Source organism: Stegodyphus dumicola, chromosome X2, assembly GCF_044657685.1.
Source record: "Stegodyphus dumicola isolate Sdum_Otavi_A_Nest chromosome X2, ASM4465768v1".
Taxonomy (NCBI): domain Eukaryota; kingdom Metazoa; phylum Arthropoda; class Arachnida; order Araneae; family Eresidae; genus Stegodyphus; species Stegodyphus dumicola.
Genome location: NC_140781.1, coordinates 153,307,165 through 153,323,707, shown reverse-complemented (window position 1 = coordinate 153,323,707; position 16,543 = coordinate 153,307,165). Strand labels below are relative to the sequence as shown.

The following is a 16,543-nucleotide window of genomic DNA, read 5'->3' as shown; positions in this document are numbered from 1 at the left end:
GTAAAAATATTAACTTAGGTGGGAGGATGTGAAGTTGAACCTCTACCTGATTATTATCTTTATTTTGATGTAATTTAGTAAATCGCGATTGGCAACAGTTGAGTTTTTACATCTACGTTTTCGAGTTTGCTCTATTGTTTACTTTCGTTTTAAGTAATGAGAATAATGACTTTTTGAGATGTTTTTCATGAGTATTTAAAAACTGATGAGTAATATTTTATGCCATTTATGTTCTGAGTATTGCTTTGAGGTGTCAAAGCTAAAACTAACACTTAATTAGACTAGTAAATATAATTGTAATATTAAACTATTTGTGTTGTGACGAGATGTCTTTCATTGGATAATTGATTGTATACTCATTTTCCATCATAATTCTTCTGATATCGAAGGTAAAACGGGATACAGTAGGTTTCTGGACTACACAATGAATAATTTAATACTTTCAGAAGCTAAATCCAATCCAATCAATTTTTAGAATTTTGCATATTTATATACAAAATTAATATGTAGTTAATTGTTCATTAGTCATAAAAGCATGTGATAATTGTTTACATTCTGTGAATAAAATCTCTATTTTAAAAAATATATATTAATCAATATTCTTCATAATTAAAATTTTTAAGTTAAAATTTTAATTTAATTAAGTGTTGTTTAATTTTGTTTATCTGATACATAAAATCATGTGCATATGTTTCAATTTGAAATGATCTGTATGATTTTGCATATTATTTAACAGCAGTCGATATATAAAAAAATATGAGCAATGAACATTTGCACTTTACAATTTCTACAGATGGCATCACTAAACATTAGCAAGTTAGGTTCTAGAAATATAAGTTTAATTATTGGGAAAAATATCTAATCCGGAATTGGCAAGGCCCTACTGCTGCTGGTTAAGAGATTCTACAGTACCATTTTCATGTTCCTCCCTCTAATTTAGTACATTATGGATACTTGCATTAATATTTAATCTTACTACACAATCCTTTTTATTACTATTAAAATTTTTTTAGTTCAAAATTTCCATAATTTTCAGTTTGCAAGCATACTGTAGCTCATGTGCAAAGTCTAATTATGCAGTAAAAGAGATGGTTCTGAGAGAATTGCTTGCTAAAATGACTTTAGTACTTCTTCTAAATTTAAAAGGGAAAAAACACTATGCTGTTCTTTTTAATACTACATGAAACAGTTTAATTATTTCTACATGGAACTGTGATGCCTTATTAAAAATTTATTAGAGATAAATTTCATTTATTTGATGACTTTATATTTTATTATTAAATTATCATACAATATAATCGCCTTATCCTTCAAGATCTTGAAAATCCTAAGCTTATCATGTAAATTTTTATACCTACACTCAGGGGAAATATTTAATATTCAGGATTAGGACTACCATATGTATTTGCATATTTTTCCTATGAATTTTATTGCTTGAAAATTAAAAGGGGGAAAAATACATAGTGTATGATATTTCTGAGAAGGTTTTTATGAAAAAAGCAGTACATTAAAAAAGCACATATAAAGTTACACTTTTATTATACCATGTCTTTCAAAGAACCTAGAGTTTCAATAGTATTCTTTTTACACAAAATACATTCCTATTTGTGCATACATTTTATACTGTTACCATAAATCAGATGCTTCTCAATTGTATACTGAAACAACTAGGGTAGGAAATTATGCAAGGGGGGAGATATTTGTAAGTAAATATGGTACATGGCTTACGGGAAATACATGAAGGCCACCTGTCGAAGGGAAGGGACACATTTGTGGAAGACGTTTTAAAGGAAATTGGCACATATTCATATTACAGATGGGAGAAACTATGAAAACTCCCATGCAGTCAACCATTCAGCACAACTTGAACCTATATTGAACTATCAGTATTGAGCAGTTTTACTGTTAAGAGTTTAACATTAAGAACAGAATCAATATCATCAAAATCTGGAATGATATCACCAAAGTATTTTTATTTTTTTCCCTAGGAAGACGAAATGTAATTTGAGTTCTCAAAAGATAAAAGAGTTCAGTAATAAAAGATATTTACACTGCATTTTCTAAAGCAAGCTATACTGAGGAGGTTCACAATAATATTAAATTGTCCGAAATTTGCAAATTGAGGTTATGTAACATCTGATCACAAAATTCCTAAGGATGAAGTATGCAAAATTAACAAAATTTTCAATTTCTTTATTAGGAAATATGCTGATAGAATTCTAAAAGCAACCACAGAAATGACTATATTTTAAATAAAGAACAGAGGAGAGGATGATCAAGGGCACTTTGTAACTGCAACTTGTGTTGTCCTATAAATCCTTCCTTGTAGCAGAATAGTAATTTGTGTAATGAACACTTATTATTTAGCTACTTTCATTTACCACTTATAGATGCAGTCCTCTTCAGAAAAAAGGAAACACAGAACAAAAAGACTTTTTTCAAAATTTACCCTCAAGGGGAAAATCATCATCATCCCGATGCAATTTTTCAACTAAACCCACTTCAAATAAATTTAGCAGAAGATTGTTTTTAGAGAAGACCATATTCTATGGATATAGTACTCTTGTCTCCCTGTAATTAATTTAATATACTCCACAATTAATTTTAATTGAACACTAGAGCATTAATACATGACTTTTATACATAAGCCAATACAAAATAATTACTATTTTCTTTTCTTTAGTCCTTCAGTGGCTGAATGGATAAGACAGCTGAAAATTGGCACTTCAACCCTGAATCAAATCCCAGGGAACAGGCTGGTTTGGTGGACATTTTAGCAGTCTGTTTCCATATGTAATGTGAAGGAGGCCAGCTTTCCTTAGGAGTCCTCCATTTCTCACTCTAGGTAGTCAACTCTAGCACGCTTTGCCATAATCAAACAATCCAACCCTGCTTTTAAAAATTCCCACATTATTTTTCAGTACTGATTGTCCAAATTGATGTTAGGTTATCTGAATACAGCAGTGTGCACTAGGATTACCTTACTAAGAGGAGAGATGGCTTCATAGAGAACTTTCTAAGGGAAATTGATTCATATTACACATAGGAAAATCCAATCAAGCAGCCAGCCATTTGCTTGGGATCGAAATCATGTTGAACTTTCAGTATGCAGCAGTCTTTAGTCTTAACCACTCAGTCCCATATGCGACTGTCCAAGCTGAAAGTGCTTTCAATAAGCTGTTGAGCTCAATAATTATTTTTCAGTGGATGATGGTTACTGCATGTATATCCAAAAGAAGAATTCAAAGTCTGCGTTCTTCTTTTACATATTTGGTATATAGGTAAATTTCTATGAAAAAGTTAATGGATATGCATATGAAAATTTGCCCCCTGTTGGTTATCTGGTACCCATCAATACACTACAAAAATATACTTTACTTTTACTGCAAGCATTCAGAAAAATGAAAAACTACTCAGGTCTTTCTACAAAGACGAGATTTTTATTTTTGTTTTCTAATTTATCAAGACAGATAAAAGCTGGCAAGAATAACAAGCTGTTTGATGGCATTTTAAATGCAGATGCCAACCAATATTCACCAGAAATTAAAAAATCATCTCTTCACCAAAAGGCACCATTAAACCATTCACAAGTACTGCAAGCTCCTATATAATCAAAAGTATCATATATTCTAAACTTCTGATGACATAGAAGTTTATTAAAATTTCAGAGCTATTTAACTAAAAAATTTGAGGAGAGGAGAAAGTATGCCTATATTCAATTATAAATGAAAACTTTCTGGAAATGTACTTAACACCAATATGGAGCAAAGTGACTTATCAAAATACCTCAGAATAAAATATCCCAGAAAATAATGCTATACATGTAGTTAATACAAAGCGAACACCATCAACTATCTGCCATTAGTGTATAAAACTCACACATAGAGAGAATAAAAAAACTAAATTGTCAAATGCTATTTATAATTATGTCAAAAGTACCTTATGCAGTCCCTTTTATTTATCATAAAACACAATACATTCATTAGATTACAGATATATTGGCTAAATTATTTTATTAGTACTGGAAACAGGATTACTTGGATTATAACAAAGCAAATGAGGGCCATCTTTTAAAGGAAAAGAATGCCTTAATTTTAAAGCTAACGTAATACTACCATTAAAAATTATCAGTTGATATCAATATCTGATCACCAGCTGAGGCTCAGACATTTCCAGGAATGAGATAATATATCAGTACCATGCTATGAAATTAGCTATGTGGCTCTTAGTGGGCTTGCTTAACCCTTTTTGAATCTGCTCATGAGACATATATTAGTGAAACATGTATGTTTAAATAACATATATTAGTCGGATTTATGCAATTACTTATTTTACTTTTTGTTTTCAAAACCTTCCATTAGTCAGGATGATATTTAGAGCGCATTAAAGAAATTGAGGAGGCAAAATATTTTAAATCACGTTATATATGCCAAGCAACCATAAATCTCATAGTCACAACAACAGAAAAAAAAAAAAAAAAAAAAAAAAAAAAAAACAGCTTTGCAACTTAGAGGGTTGGATAAGGAATTTCGTACTTCTTTGTTATAGTGGCCCCCAACCATATTTGGTGATTTTAGATTTGCGCTAAGATTTCAGCTATAATTCTGGAAGGCCCGTGAAATGTGAATGTAAAAATAAACAATGCAATATATAATAATAATAATATTACTCACATGTAGTTTCCTAAGAACATTTTAAAGAACCCTTATCCTTATTATTATTTTATCACACATAATTGTTGCAAGCAACTGCAGCACTTTCATACATATTAAACTCCTTGTTACAACATTTCATGGATGTCAACCCCTCTGCCCAAGAAGACATAAATCTAATAGCAGTGATGAATGATATTCTGGAACTGCCGAGCCAATTTCTGACATAGAGGCAAACTTGCTTCTTTTTGCAATTTTTAACACTGCACATCCAAATAGTTTCATCATTAACATAAAAAACTTTCATGTTGTGGCCTTTTTTGCATACTCGTTTGTTAGGTAAAAGTCCTCTTCCTTTTGAAAAAATAATGTGGCATCCACCTCATTACTTGGCAAATTAAAAATTGTTAACATCATATTCACACACAAAAAAAGCAATGAATATATTTTAAAATAAACAATGAGAATTCAAAAACCTCATAAAAATGAATAATATAAGAACATGGGGCAAGAGTAAAAATGCAACATGATACTAATATACGATTACGTGGTGAGGTATGCAGCCGGTATGTATGATCACATGGCGATGTTTAAGAATATACAGCCAGATTTTGGCCAGATATCCCAGTTGATTGGCGATCCAATCTCACAGGCCGCTATATCAAAGAAGTACCAGGAATTTTTATTCACATTTTTTTTTAAAAATGAATGTTAAATTATCATTTATTTATGTTATCACAATTCAATGTTACCAAAAGCAAAAAAAATATTTCTCATCATTTATTCATATCTATTAAACATAAGTATAGTTTAAGACACTTCTGAATTTGTATAAGTATAGTTAATAACATAAACAGAAATAATATTAACCTTATGAATTTATCTACTGCATTTAAAGAGATCAGAATTTATTGATTATTTAAAACTTTAGGAAGTTGTCAAATTAATCTCACCAACAGGTAATATTTTTTCAAATCCCTATTACAGTATAAAAGCAAATTTCCTAAAATTTAGACTTTTTAGATATATAAATATAACATAACAGAACAAATCATAATTTAAAAATACATTAAAACTAATTTAGACAACAATAACTTACAAATATTTTGATATCACATACGAGTTTCCTTGGGCTGTAGACCTCTTTGCTTTTCTCTTTCTCTTTCAACATATTCTGGTAAATCCTGTAAAAATGAAGCAAATATATACTTCTCTCTCTATATATATAGAGAGGAAGAGATACACAAGGTATCTAAAAAATGTCGCAACAAACAAGGCAAGGTAGGGCACATCATAAGAACTGAGAAGTGCACAGCAACCCATGAATGGAAACATCATCGTATGCCACTATGTGGTGCTCTCTCTGCACAACAGTATTCGAGAAGAAAGTGAGGATTTCCTCATTTGAGTAGCAGCCAGCATACAAAGAGGATGCAATAGTATTAGAATGGTGAGCTCTCAGATATGTACTTAGCATATGAAACAGCTGAGGGCAATGGACGAGCCACTGAACGAATGTATCAAGATTGCTTCCCAGACAGACATACAATGCATCACAGTGTGTTTGCACATGTGCATCAAAATTTGTGTTAGCATAGGTCATCAAGAAATAGCAGGACTAGAGATGGCATGTCACGATCGACGTGTTTGGTCATCGTGGAAAAAAGTGTTTTCGATGACATGGAGACTAATCCCAGTACCAGCATATGTGCCATTGTCTCTGCCTTAAGAATGTCTCATTGCAGCATATAGCATGTTTTGACCACCAAGTCCTTACATGCTTTTTACCTCCAAAGGGTTCAATTACTGCTCCCTAATGATCATCCTGCATGTATGTGTTTCACACAGTGGTATCTGGTACAGTGTCCAAGATGGAATTTCCCAGTTTAAATGTGTTGTTTACTGATGAAGGCACATTCAATAGAGATGGCATATTCAGTCAACATAATGTGTATTTGTGAGCTCAAGAGAACCGGAGGGTATGTAGCACTAAGGAGCACATCATCACTTTGTAGTAAAAGTGCGAGTAGGTTTGGTTGGCGACTGCTTAGTCAGGCCGTACCATTTACCATCCTGCATGACAGCCACAAATTATCGGATCTTTCTGGAGCAGGTTCTTTCTGGTTTACTTGATGACGTTCCAGCAAATGTGAAGAATATGTGGTTTCAATATGATGAGAAGCCTACTCATTTTGGACTAGCTGTTCATGGCCATTTGAACAGGCCATTCCCATACTGATGGACTGGGCACAGGGGACTAGGTTTCTTGTCCTTCACACTCACCTGATTTATCAAGCCTTAATTTCTTTGTCAGCAGCCCTCAAAACTATCATATATAATGATCCTTAGGAGTCTGAAATGGATCTTATGACAAGACACATCTGCACTGGTTCTGCAATCAAAGAAACTTCTAGTGTGTTTGATCCTGCACGTCAATGTTCATGGGTGTCAGGTACATTTGATGTCTGATGGTGCAAACTTTGAGGATTTGTTGCAACATTAGAGCTGTAGTCATTTCATATGCCATTTGTACTCATGATGTTCCAATAAATGTTTCAACTTAATCATTCTCTCATGTCCTTTCCAATCTTCTACCTCTGCTAACACACTTGACATTTCTGGTCATGGGGTGAAATGCAATTCTCAGTCCTTATGATGTGCCCTACCTCCTCTAAAAGTTTGTTAGTACATTTTTGGGTACAACTCTAATATATGCTCTAATTTCACCAAATGTGGCGATATGTGTTCTGCGCTGGTTTTTGGCACGATTGCGTGTTGTATGGCAACCCTGATGACGTTGAAAAATCTTTTGCTGGAGCTCGTTGGTTCGCCTCTGTGTCTGAGAAGATGGGAGGGAAAGATAAAATGGTAGTTGTTGAATTGAAGTTCGGCAAAAGGAAATATGATTGTGGCTATCCAGTTGAAGAGTAGTAGGTATTTGGAAGTATGGAAAGAGGGTCTGGGAGATTATTTTTAATGGCAGTGCATGATAGAAGCAGGGATTTGTGATTTTATTTATTTGTGAACCATAGTATAAATTTTCTGGATAGTGTGTCTGGCTGTCATGTAAATACGATAGTGATTACCTGGCTGCATGTTAAAAGCGGTATGAAATTTGTATTTCTGCTATTCGAAAATGCATTAATTCATGGTAAGTGCATTTTATTTTATCCTTGTTCTTATTTTGTAGAATGTTATGTTCATTGGTTCTTTAGTATGAATTTCTGTCATTATTGTTGTTTTTTTTAAATTCTTTGAAATTTATTTTAGTTTATTTTGTTGTTTAGTGTCTAGTTTTATATATATGTTTTTTAAAGTTGAAACAGAACGCTGTGTACATGGTATTATTTGAAATTTATTGTTATGTTATTTTATTAAAGCGAGGAGTGCGTAGATCGTAGATTCCTTCCTTGCCTAAATTGTGCAATTCGTAGAATTTTTTTTAAGTTTAAACAGGACGCTGTATACATGGTATTCTTTGAAATTTATTGTTGTTATGTTAATTTATTAAAGCGAGGTGTGCGTAGTTTGTAGATTCGTTCGTTTCCTACATTGCGCAATTCGTAGATTTTTTTTAAGTTAAAACATGTCGCTGTGTACATGGAATCTTGTCAAATATTTTTGGTTAGAAACTTTACGTTTTTGCTATCTAAATTTTTTGTTTTTGTTCCAATTTTTAGCTAAATTGTGCGTTCAAAACATAGTTTTTGCATGTGCGAAAACCGCGTTTTTGGAGACATTTTAGGCTAAAAGTTCAAAATGTAGACAAAAAATTTAGATAGTAATATGCAAGCGTGAAGTTTCTTGCCAAAAATATTTGGTGAGAAATTTGGCGACTTGAGGGCGCATATCAGAGTAGTTCCCATTTTTGAGATACCTTGTACATACACAAATTATTTGGTACATACTTACATATTACTGCAATCACCTTGGAGTAATTTTGCAATTTTTTTCAGATGAAAAGGTAAGTTACTTAAAGGGTGCAAGTTATCGATTTTTGCAATATTTTTAAAAATCAATTCCCAAATTATTAATACTTACAATAAGCTGTCAAATATTATCATTATATCAAAAAAATTTAGCAATTTAAAATACAGATTTTAATAATTAAATAAAGATAAAATAAAACATTTTTCAAATCCTTCCGAAAAATGATTCTTTCTTCCCTTCTTATTTCCATGTACCCAGTGATCTGTTTTCACTTAAAACAACAGAGAATTGCAAAACTTGGAATTGTGCACTGGCTATCTACCAAATGCTTTCCATAATTCTTCCCTTTAGAATTACGCTGCAAAATAATGCATTCCCACAGAATATTTACTGCACTTTCTTCCACTGTTGGCTAATTCCACAAGTGCATATTTTAAATTTCAGTTGTTTACTTTATTAAACATTTCTTTCAATGTAAGTTGTTTAAGTTGCTTCGTTTTCTGTGATAATACTTTCTCTTTAATTCTATAAACAAACATAATTTCTTGTTCAGTTACAAAGTTCCGCTGTTCAAGTCCCGTAATTGCTGTGCCGAGAATACCGACTTACTTGTCAATCGAAATGTTTTCATTTTCAATAACCTCGGGGTCACTTTCTTCACTATCGGAAGCGAATTAAAATGACGAGGAACTTGATTTAAATCATATCAAAGACGGAGTACATCGAGATGAAATACTACACTTAGTAAGGAATTATAAGCCAAATAAAATAAAAACATCTGCCCTGAAGATAAGGATAGTGCTGACAGATCAACTTTCAATCCGCGGCGTGAAATTGATAAACAGATTTCGGATTTGAAAACATACTTTTCCTTTGTAGATACAAATTACATATTAGTAAATATATATCAGAAATTCTATTTGACATAATCGAAAGTTCAGTCTTACTTTTATGAAATTGCTCTAACAGTCTGCAAAAAATAATAAGCCGGATCCAATTCGAAGATTAAGGCACAACGCAATCTGCAACATTAACTGAATTAGATAATTTTAGCTCAGCTTATACCTCTGTTACACATTAAACACGCATGCGCACAAACATATTAGCAGCCGTAAAGATCTTACGCGCTCTCGTAAACGCCTGTGCGCATGCATGAACGCGACGCATGTGCAGAAAGTTTGTAGCTTTGAGGTCCGGATTATAGATCATTCCGGATTATGGGTGTCCGAATTAATGACTTTTGACTGTATATCTGTTTTAGCCATGCACTATGCCGAAGTTGTACGATGTGTAGTTTATGCAATTCTCTGATAAAACAGGGCAGAACAACAGTATAAAAGTTTGGCAGTTATGTAATGCTAAGTTTGTGCTGCTCTCTGATGGTTTATGAAGCAAAAACAGATTGCTCTATACATGGGAAGAACAATGAAAAAAAGATTTATTGAAAAGGGTAAGTATTTTATTACTGAAGTTTCTTGCTTTTTAAATTTTATAAACTTCTCTTGAATGGAATTCTTAGTGCGATGCCATTTTGAAAATGGCTGTTGCCTTTTGTACAGTAGCGTGGTGGGAAATTAGTCAACAAGTTTGCGAATGCTGTACAAAGTCACAAATGAGTTCGCAACTTTTCAGCAGAAGTACAGAAAATCAGAAAGCACTGAAATTATTTTTATCATGGACAGAGTATTTAAAGAAAGAAATCACTATCAACAGCTTCATGTTCTTGTTATGACTCCATTTCCTTCACAGAAACCTTTGAATAAAACGTATGAACGTGAACTAAATTGCGATTAATATGGCGTTAATAAGGAAGAATTCCTTGTTGAAAGTGAAATACTTCACATCATTTTTATTTCTCTTACTACAGAAGACAAAAGAGAGACATGGAAGGATGGCCACTTTTCACTTTTTCTATAAATATACTCTCCAGAACATGGTTTAAAATATTTTACAGCTACAGCAAATTTTCCTCACACCTGCTGTAAGTGTGGCTAAAAGTGAGTTTTCCTAAATGAAAAAGGTACTCTTCTGTTATCAGGACCAGAAATGTACGTTATGTATGCATGTAAATATTATGTAACAGTATGTATGCACGTAAGTATGTATGTGTGTGTGTGTGTACACACACATATATATGTACATACATGCTTTTTTGAATCTGGTCCCAATAACAGGAGATTACCAATAAAAATTAAGAAACACCTAAGACTTAGAAATGTGTACCCTGGCCTTCAGAAATCTTATTATACTGTCTACAGAATAGGAACTGAAATGATCATCAGTGACAAAATAGAAGTCTCTCTGATTATTTCTACCCCTGTGTAAAAGAAATGGATTTACTTCTACAAAGCATCAATGGTTTTAATAACAGAAAAACAATGAAAAGCAGTAAAACAACATTTTAGAATATTGGAATTAAATTTTACTTTAAATATAACCATAGTTTTATTTGATTCCACTCTAGTTTTGACATTTTGTAAATTCTTTGTTGTGCGTTAACCCTTTGAGATTCGGTGCGTAAAAATTTTTTTTTTTGGAAAAAATAACTTTACACATAGATAATTAACCCCTAATACAATGTTATTTCATGGGGGAAAAAAAAAAAAGGTAAACCTTTAAAGTAGTTCATGATGTTGTGAGATACCGCTTGTCCCATCGCGCACCTAAAGCAGTAAAATGGCATCTTCTCATGAGCGTAAATTCTCCTAACATGCTTATAAATATTGATCATATTCGCAAAATAAATTAAAAAATAATTTAAAAAAAGTCGCTCTCTGTAAGATTTTTTAGATATTTTTTTAATGATCTCATAAACTGATTTGTATCAGGTAAGATTTTCACTACAGTACTTTATTTGCTACAGGTTTGAAAAGAAAGATATTTAGAAGGCCGTCATGTTTGTTTACATTTCACCTCTCTTTCTTCTGCTTATGATATTTTTCTATGGTGAACCACACTCACATATCCATTCAGTATTCAATGACATTTCATGTTAGAGTTATATTTTCATTTCTTTCGGAAAAAATACTAAATATTTTTCAAGTTTTAACATTATTGCAATTTATTAAAATGTACAAATTTGCATTATCAACATATAAAACGAACATGATACTTGAATTTAAAAATATTTGAACGGTGCTGCCATCTAATAGCAGCAATTCCTACATGCGCAGTATTTGTCCCACCTTTTAATTTCAACCATTCTTAATTAACATATATGAATTCAAAAACAGTACAAAGTCTGTAATCCGGACTCGTCAGTACTTCGGCGATTCCGGATTATAGATCATCAATTTAAATCTGGTAAGATGGCATGCAGAAATTATACAATTAAAAATATGCAACTGTAATTTATGAAATAAAGAGCAATTATGATCTAAAGGGTATCAAAATTTACAAAAAAAAGCTTAATATTTATCTGTTTACTTTATTAAACATTTCTTTCAATTTAAGTTGTTTAAGTTGCTTCGTTTTTTGTGCTAATACTTTCTCTTTAATTCTCTGTTCTATAAAACAGACATAATTTCTTGTTCAGTTACAAAGTTCCGCTGTTCAAATCCTGTAATTGCTGTGCCGAGAATACCGACTAACTTGTCAATCGAAATTTTTTCGTTTTCAATAACAATAATATTCAATAACATTTCGTTTTCTTTCTGTCACTTTCTTCACTACCTGAAGGGCGCATGTGTAAACGCCTTAATTGCCTTACGCGCATGCGTCAGTTTGTGGCTCTGAGGTCCGGATTATAGATCATTCCGGATAATGGACGTCCGGATTACAGACTTTGTACTGTAATAATTTTTATTAGAAAAGGAAACTTCCACATAAACATATTCATTTTAACACCAAAAGTTGTTCAGACGATTTAAATTGCATTAGATATTAGGAAAAAAAACTGCTTTAAAATTAGACCTGCAAAGAATTTTTATTTTACATTATTTCCATGAATGAATACTGGTGATACCATCTTTTATACATTTATAGAACTAAAAGGCGTAATTGCATGTATTTTAAATTGAATTTTGCAGCTTTCATCTGAGAGATTAAAACTGATAATAAAGGTGGGACCCACTCCCCCCCTGTCAAGGGGTTAAGAGGAGTAGAAAATTCAAGAAGCACTGCAGGCAGCAAAAGTCTTGGCTACAGCACTGTACGAATGAGCAAAATTAAGGAACTTTTCTGTTATTAATGAAAACCTGTTTGATATTAAGGAATCTTGAATTTACTTCAAAAAATTTAGTCTTTGCTTACCTTTAATGGTTGATATATTACATGAACAACTTGGGCTCCTGCCGCCATTGACATCAAGGAAGAAAAAATAAATGCTATACATTTTGTCCAGGATAAACCATAAGGCATCTAATGTAAGAAATAACAATATATATGCATAAACTTTAGCAAAAAGTAAACTTTAAAATTGCAATAACAATAAAAGAGGTAGAGGGATAGTAAAATCTATTTTGATTCAATTAAAATATTTAATATAAGCTCTTAAACAGTTACTAAATCATTTCTGCATTTTTTTCAGGATCAACTTATTGATTTTCAATTAATTAGCTGTTAATTTCAGGGGTGAAGAAAGATAAAACCATATTGATTGCAGTTCTGGTCTGTTCTTAAATCTCTAAAATTCTCATTAATAAGAAATTATTTTGAAGGTAATTAATTTATCAGTTATAAAATAATACTCAAAAGCTACTATAGCAGCTAAGGGACTAAAACCCCAAAATATCGATAATTCATCCCAAGTCTTTTTCCTTACAGCAAAACACACTGAGTGTATGAGATTTTTCTCCTGCATAACATTAATACATGCAACCCTTTGAAAGTATTACATAAAGACATTCCTTTCTGTTATAAAATTATTAACTGACCGGATAGTAGGTGCTCATTAACAGTGCACAAACAATATAAATGTCTTTTTTTTTAACTAGTAAGAATAAAAGGACAGGAACAGTGAAAGCAACTGAAGAGCTCAACTATTATGATGCACATGTTTATAAGAGTGTGGTGCAAAATAAAGTTTGTGTTTCAAAATTCACTTAATAGATTAATTGGATGATGGCCTACTTGGTGGCCTGAAAGACTGCAAGTCAGAGTAAAATAAATTATTGTTTTTAACAATACTTTCTCTAGGCTGATAAGCTTTAGGTGCTTTATCATTAACAAATAACTTTATTTTATGAATATCAATTTAATTTATGCTTATGGTAATTTAATTTATGCATCACGGTTGATAAAATCATACCTGCAAACAATTCATATCTGCATTAGGACAAAGTATATGAGGACTACTGAGCTAAGGGAAAGAAGGCCTTCATGAAAAACTTTCTATTCTTATATAAGATGTCCAAACAAAAGCACTGAAATCAATGCTTGAAAGAATACTTTACTCCTAGAAAAAGGAAATATTTTTATATGCTTACAACAGGTAAATGTTCTGATTCAAGCATGTCTCATTTGATTTGACCTGGTAACACGAGCATTTTATAACCATCAGTTCATTTCACAGTTTTATTGCAATTTAGTCAACATGGAGTGCTACACAAAGCAAGTTTTCATTGGAAAGATTCACTGCAATAATGGTGAGTGTTATGCACAGACTATTAAAATGCTTTGTATAATCCTCAGATACGAATGAGCAACAGTTCGCTGATTGATAAAGAAATCTGAGGACATAGGTTTGACATAAGACATTAAATCATAATGCTTTCAGTCCAGCCAGTTTGTTAAAAACATCACTACTTTGCATGACAGTGTTACTGTAAACCCCAAAAAATTCAAACTTAAAAAGACAAACATAAAACCTTACAGGGGGAAACAGAACATATCATTTACCATTTCATTGTGAAAAAGTGATAACAAATTTTGGTACTTAAGATAGTACCACACCACCGTAGAAAAAGGTTGCTGAATTTTTAGAATGGGTCAAACTATATCAATGCACACACAGTTTTTCAGTTTTAGCAAGCAACATTGGTATTTTAATACGTGTTCCATGTTTCAACAGTTTTTATAGACAAATCATATTATTTATCTTAATTTAAAAATATATGAACAGTACCAATCATAAACCATCAGCCGCCCACGTGCAAATTAAAACTGGCCTCCCTTTTTTACAGAAATATGATATGTTTGATAAACATTTCGCCATCCTTAAAATTAGCCACCCACATGTTGTGCACCATCTTGCCCTCCAGCTAGGATCGGCCCTGTATATGAAATAAGAGAAGAAAAATCACTTGCAAGTAGGTTTCTTGACTTTCAGGCCCAAGTAAAGTGCAAAAATATATGCAATAACATACAAGCATGTTATAATTTTTTTTTCCAGTTCTTTGGTACTTGTGTATTATCGCAAACACAATGGCACAGTTTGGCAAATTTTACAGCAATAAAAGAACAGTTTTTATGTAATAATATATACATATTATTGAATAAATATTCCATGCTTCCACTATATATTTATTCCAAAAGAAACTCAATAAACCTAGTTACACACAAGTTTTTCTTTTTTTTTTTTCAGTGGAAATTTCGTAGTAATCGTTTTGTGAAAGAATTAGAAGCATTGTTCTTTTAGTGGTTTAGAGGCAAAATAATGTATTCCTGCAGAAATTTCCCCTCTCTTTTTTTTCTACTATACAAAAATCTTACAAGCAAAAATTTAAAAATTGGATTTAAGGGAAAAAATAATCATAATTTTTCTATGAAAGCTGTTGGAACTTGTAATATAACAAAAAGAACGCATACAAAAATGGTGATGTTGGAAACTGAATATTTGTCATGCATATGGTTGTCTGTATAATCATTATGTAGGTGGTTACTGCAGTTTGGTGCATTCTGAAGCTTTGGTGATTTCTGCTAAGGTGGTAGTGATAATACGTACGTACCCATTGTGTTTCATACTTAAATTGGAACATTTACTTGTGGTAAGTATGTTATTGGATATATTACATCTGGTGCTTTTGTTAGGACAACTTACATTTACATTACATTAGAAAAACATAAAAGCACACATAGAACTAATTAATTTTCAAGGATTTGAATTCAGATCAAACTATAAGAACATAGTGGCCTTAACTACCCAGCTATAGTTAGGAAGTATGATTACAGGATTTAATTTGCAAGGTAATCTTGAGCTATCTATTCTGTTTACGATGCAGATCTTTAAACGATTTGAATATTCAAAGGCTGAATTGTTTCTTTTTCAATGAAATGGCAGAAAACCATGTTTAGCTCATAGGCATTAACCAAAATGTCTAAATAAGACATCAGCTCAAGACCAGGCTCTTACACGTAGAAAGTCCAATTGTTTTTTAGTTTAAAGCCTCATATATGACAAGTATAACTGACAAAAAAACTTTCATAAAATGGTAAAAGTATATTTATGGGTACCCCTTGGTGATTTTTGGGGGTACATGGATATCGAGTTTGTGCAATTCTTTGACTTGTTAATTTGGCTCACGGATACACAAGCCAAAATAACAAGACAAAGAATTGCACAAATTTGGTACTCATGTACTCATCAACCTATTTACACTTAAAAAAAATATCTCAGAATTGCACAAACTTGGCATTGAACACACCATTGACTTTATCCACGAATACATCGACAATTTTCACTTAAAAAAAATCAGAGAACTGCACAAACTAGGCATCTTTGACTTTGTCCATATACACATCAAACTACATTCATTTAAAAAGTCAAAGGAGCAGCCAACAAAAAATATATATAATCTCAAGAAACTACATTTTAACCGCTTGCCTGATTATCTCGGGTTTGTATATATCGCAGTTAATTATTATCCCGAGAAAATCTCGGGTTTTAAGTTTCTCGGGATAATAAAAACGAGAGTTAATTATTATCCCGAGAAAACGAGGCCGAAGCAGAATTTGTTAGTACGATTTCTTTTATCACGGTTTTACTCGGTCTGGAGGAAATATTTAGCTTTGATTGGCAGTTT

At 32.1% G+C, this 16,543-nt stretch overlaps 1 protein-coding gene across 4 annotated transcripts in view; it reads right to left on the bottom strand.

Moving 5' to 3' along the window:
* sloth2 (ubiquinol-cytochrome c reductase complex assembly factor 6 sloth 2) overlaps positions 1-16,543 on the bottom strand; it is a 49,760-nt gene that overhangs the window by 13,341 nt on the left and 19,876 nt on the right. For all 4 annotated transcript variants that reach the window (XM_085810178.1, XM_085810175.1, XM_085810174.1 and 1 more), the window contains 2 exons: positions 12,834-12,941; positions 5,752-5,836 (listed from right to left, as the gene is read on the bottom strand). In XM_085810178.1, coding sequence (XP_085666304.1) covers positions 5,765-5,836; positions 12,834-12,941 — 180 coding nt within the window. In that variant the 3' untranslated portion in view covers positions 5,752-5,764. The remainder of the gene's footprint in view (positions 1-5,751; positions 5,837-12,833; positions 12,942-16,543) is intronic.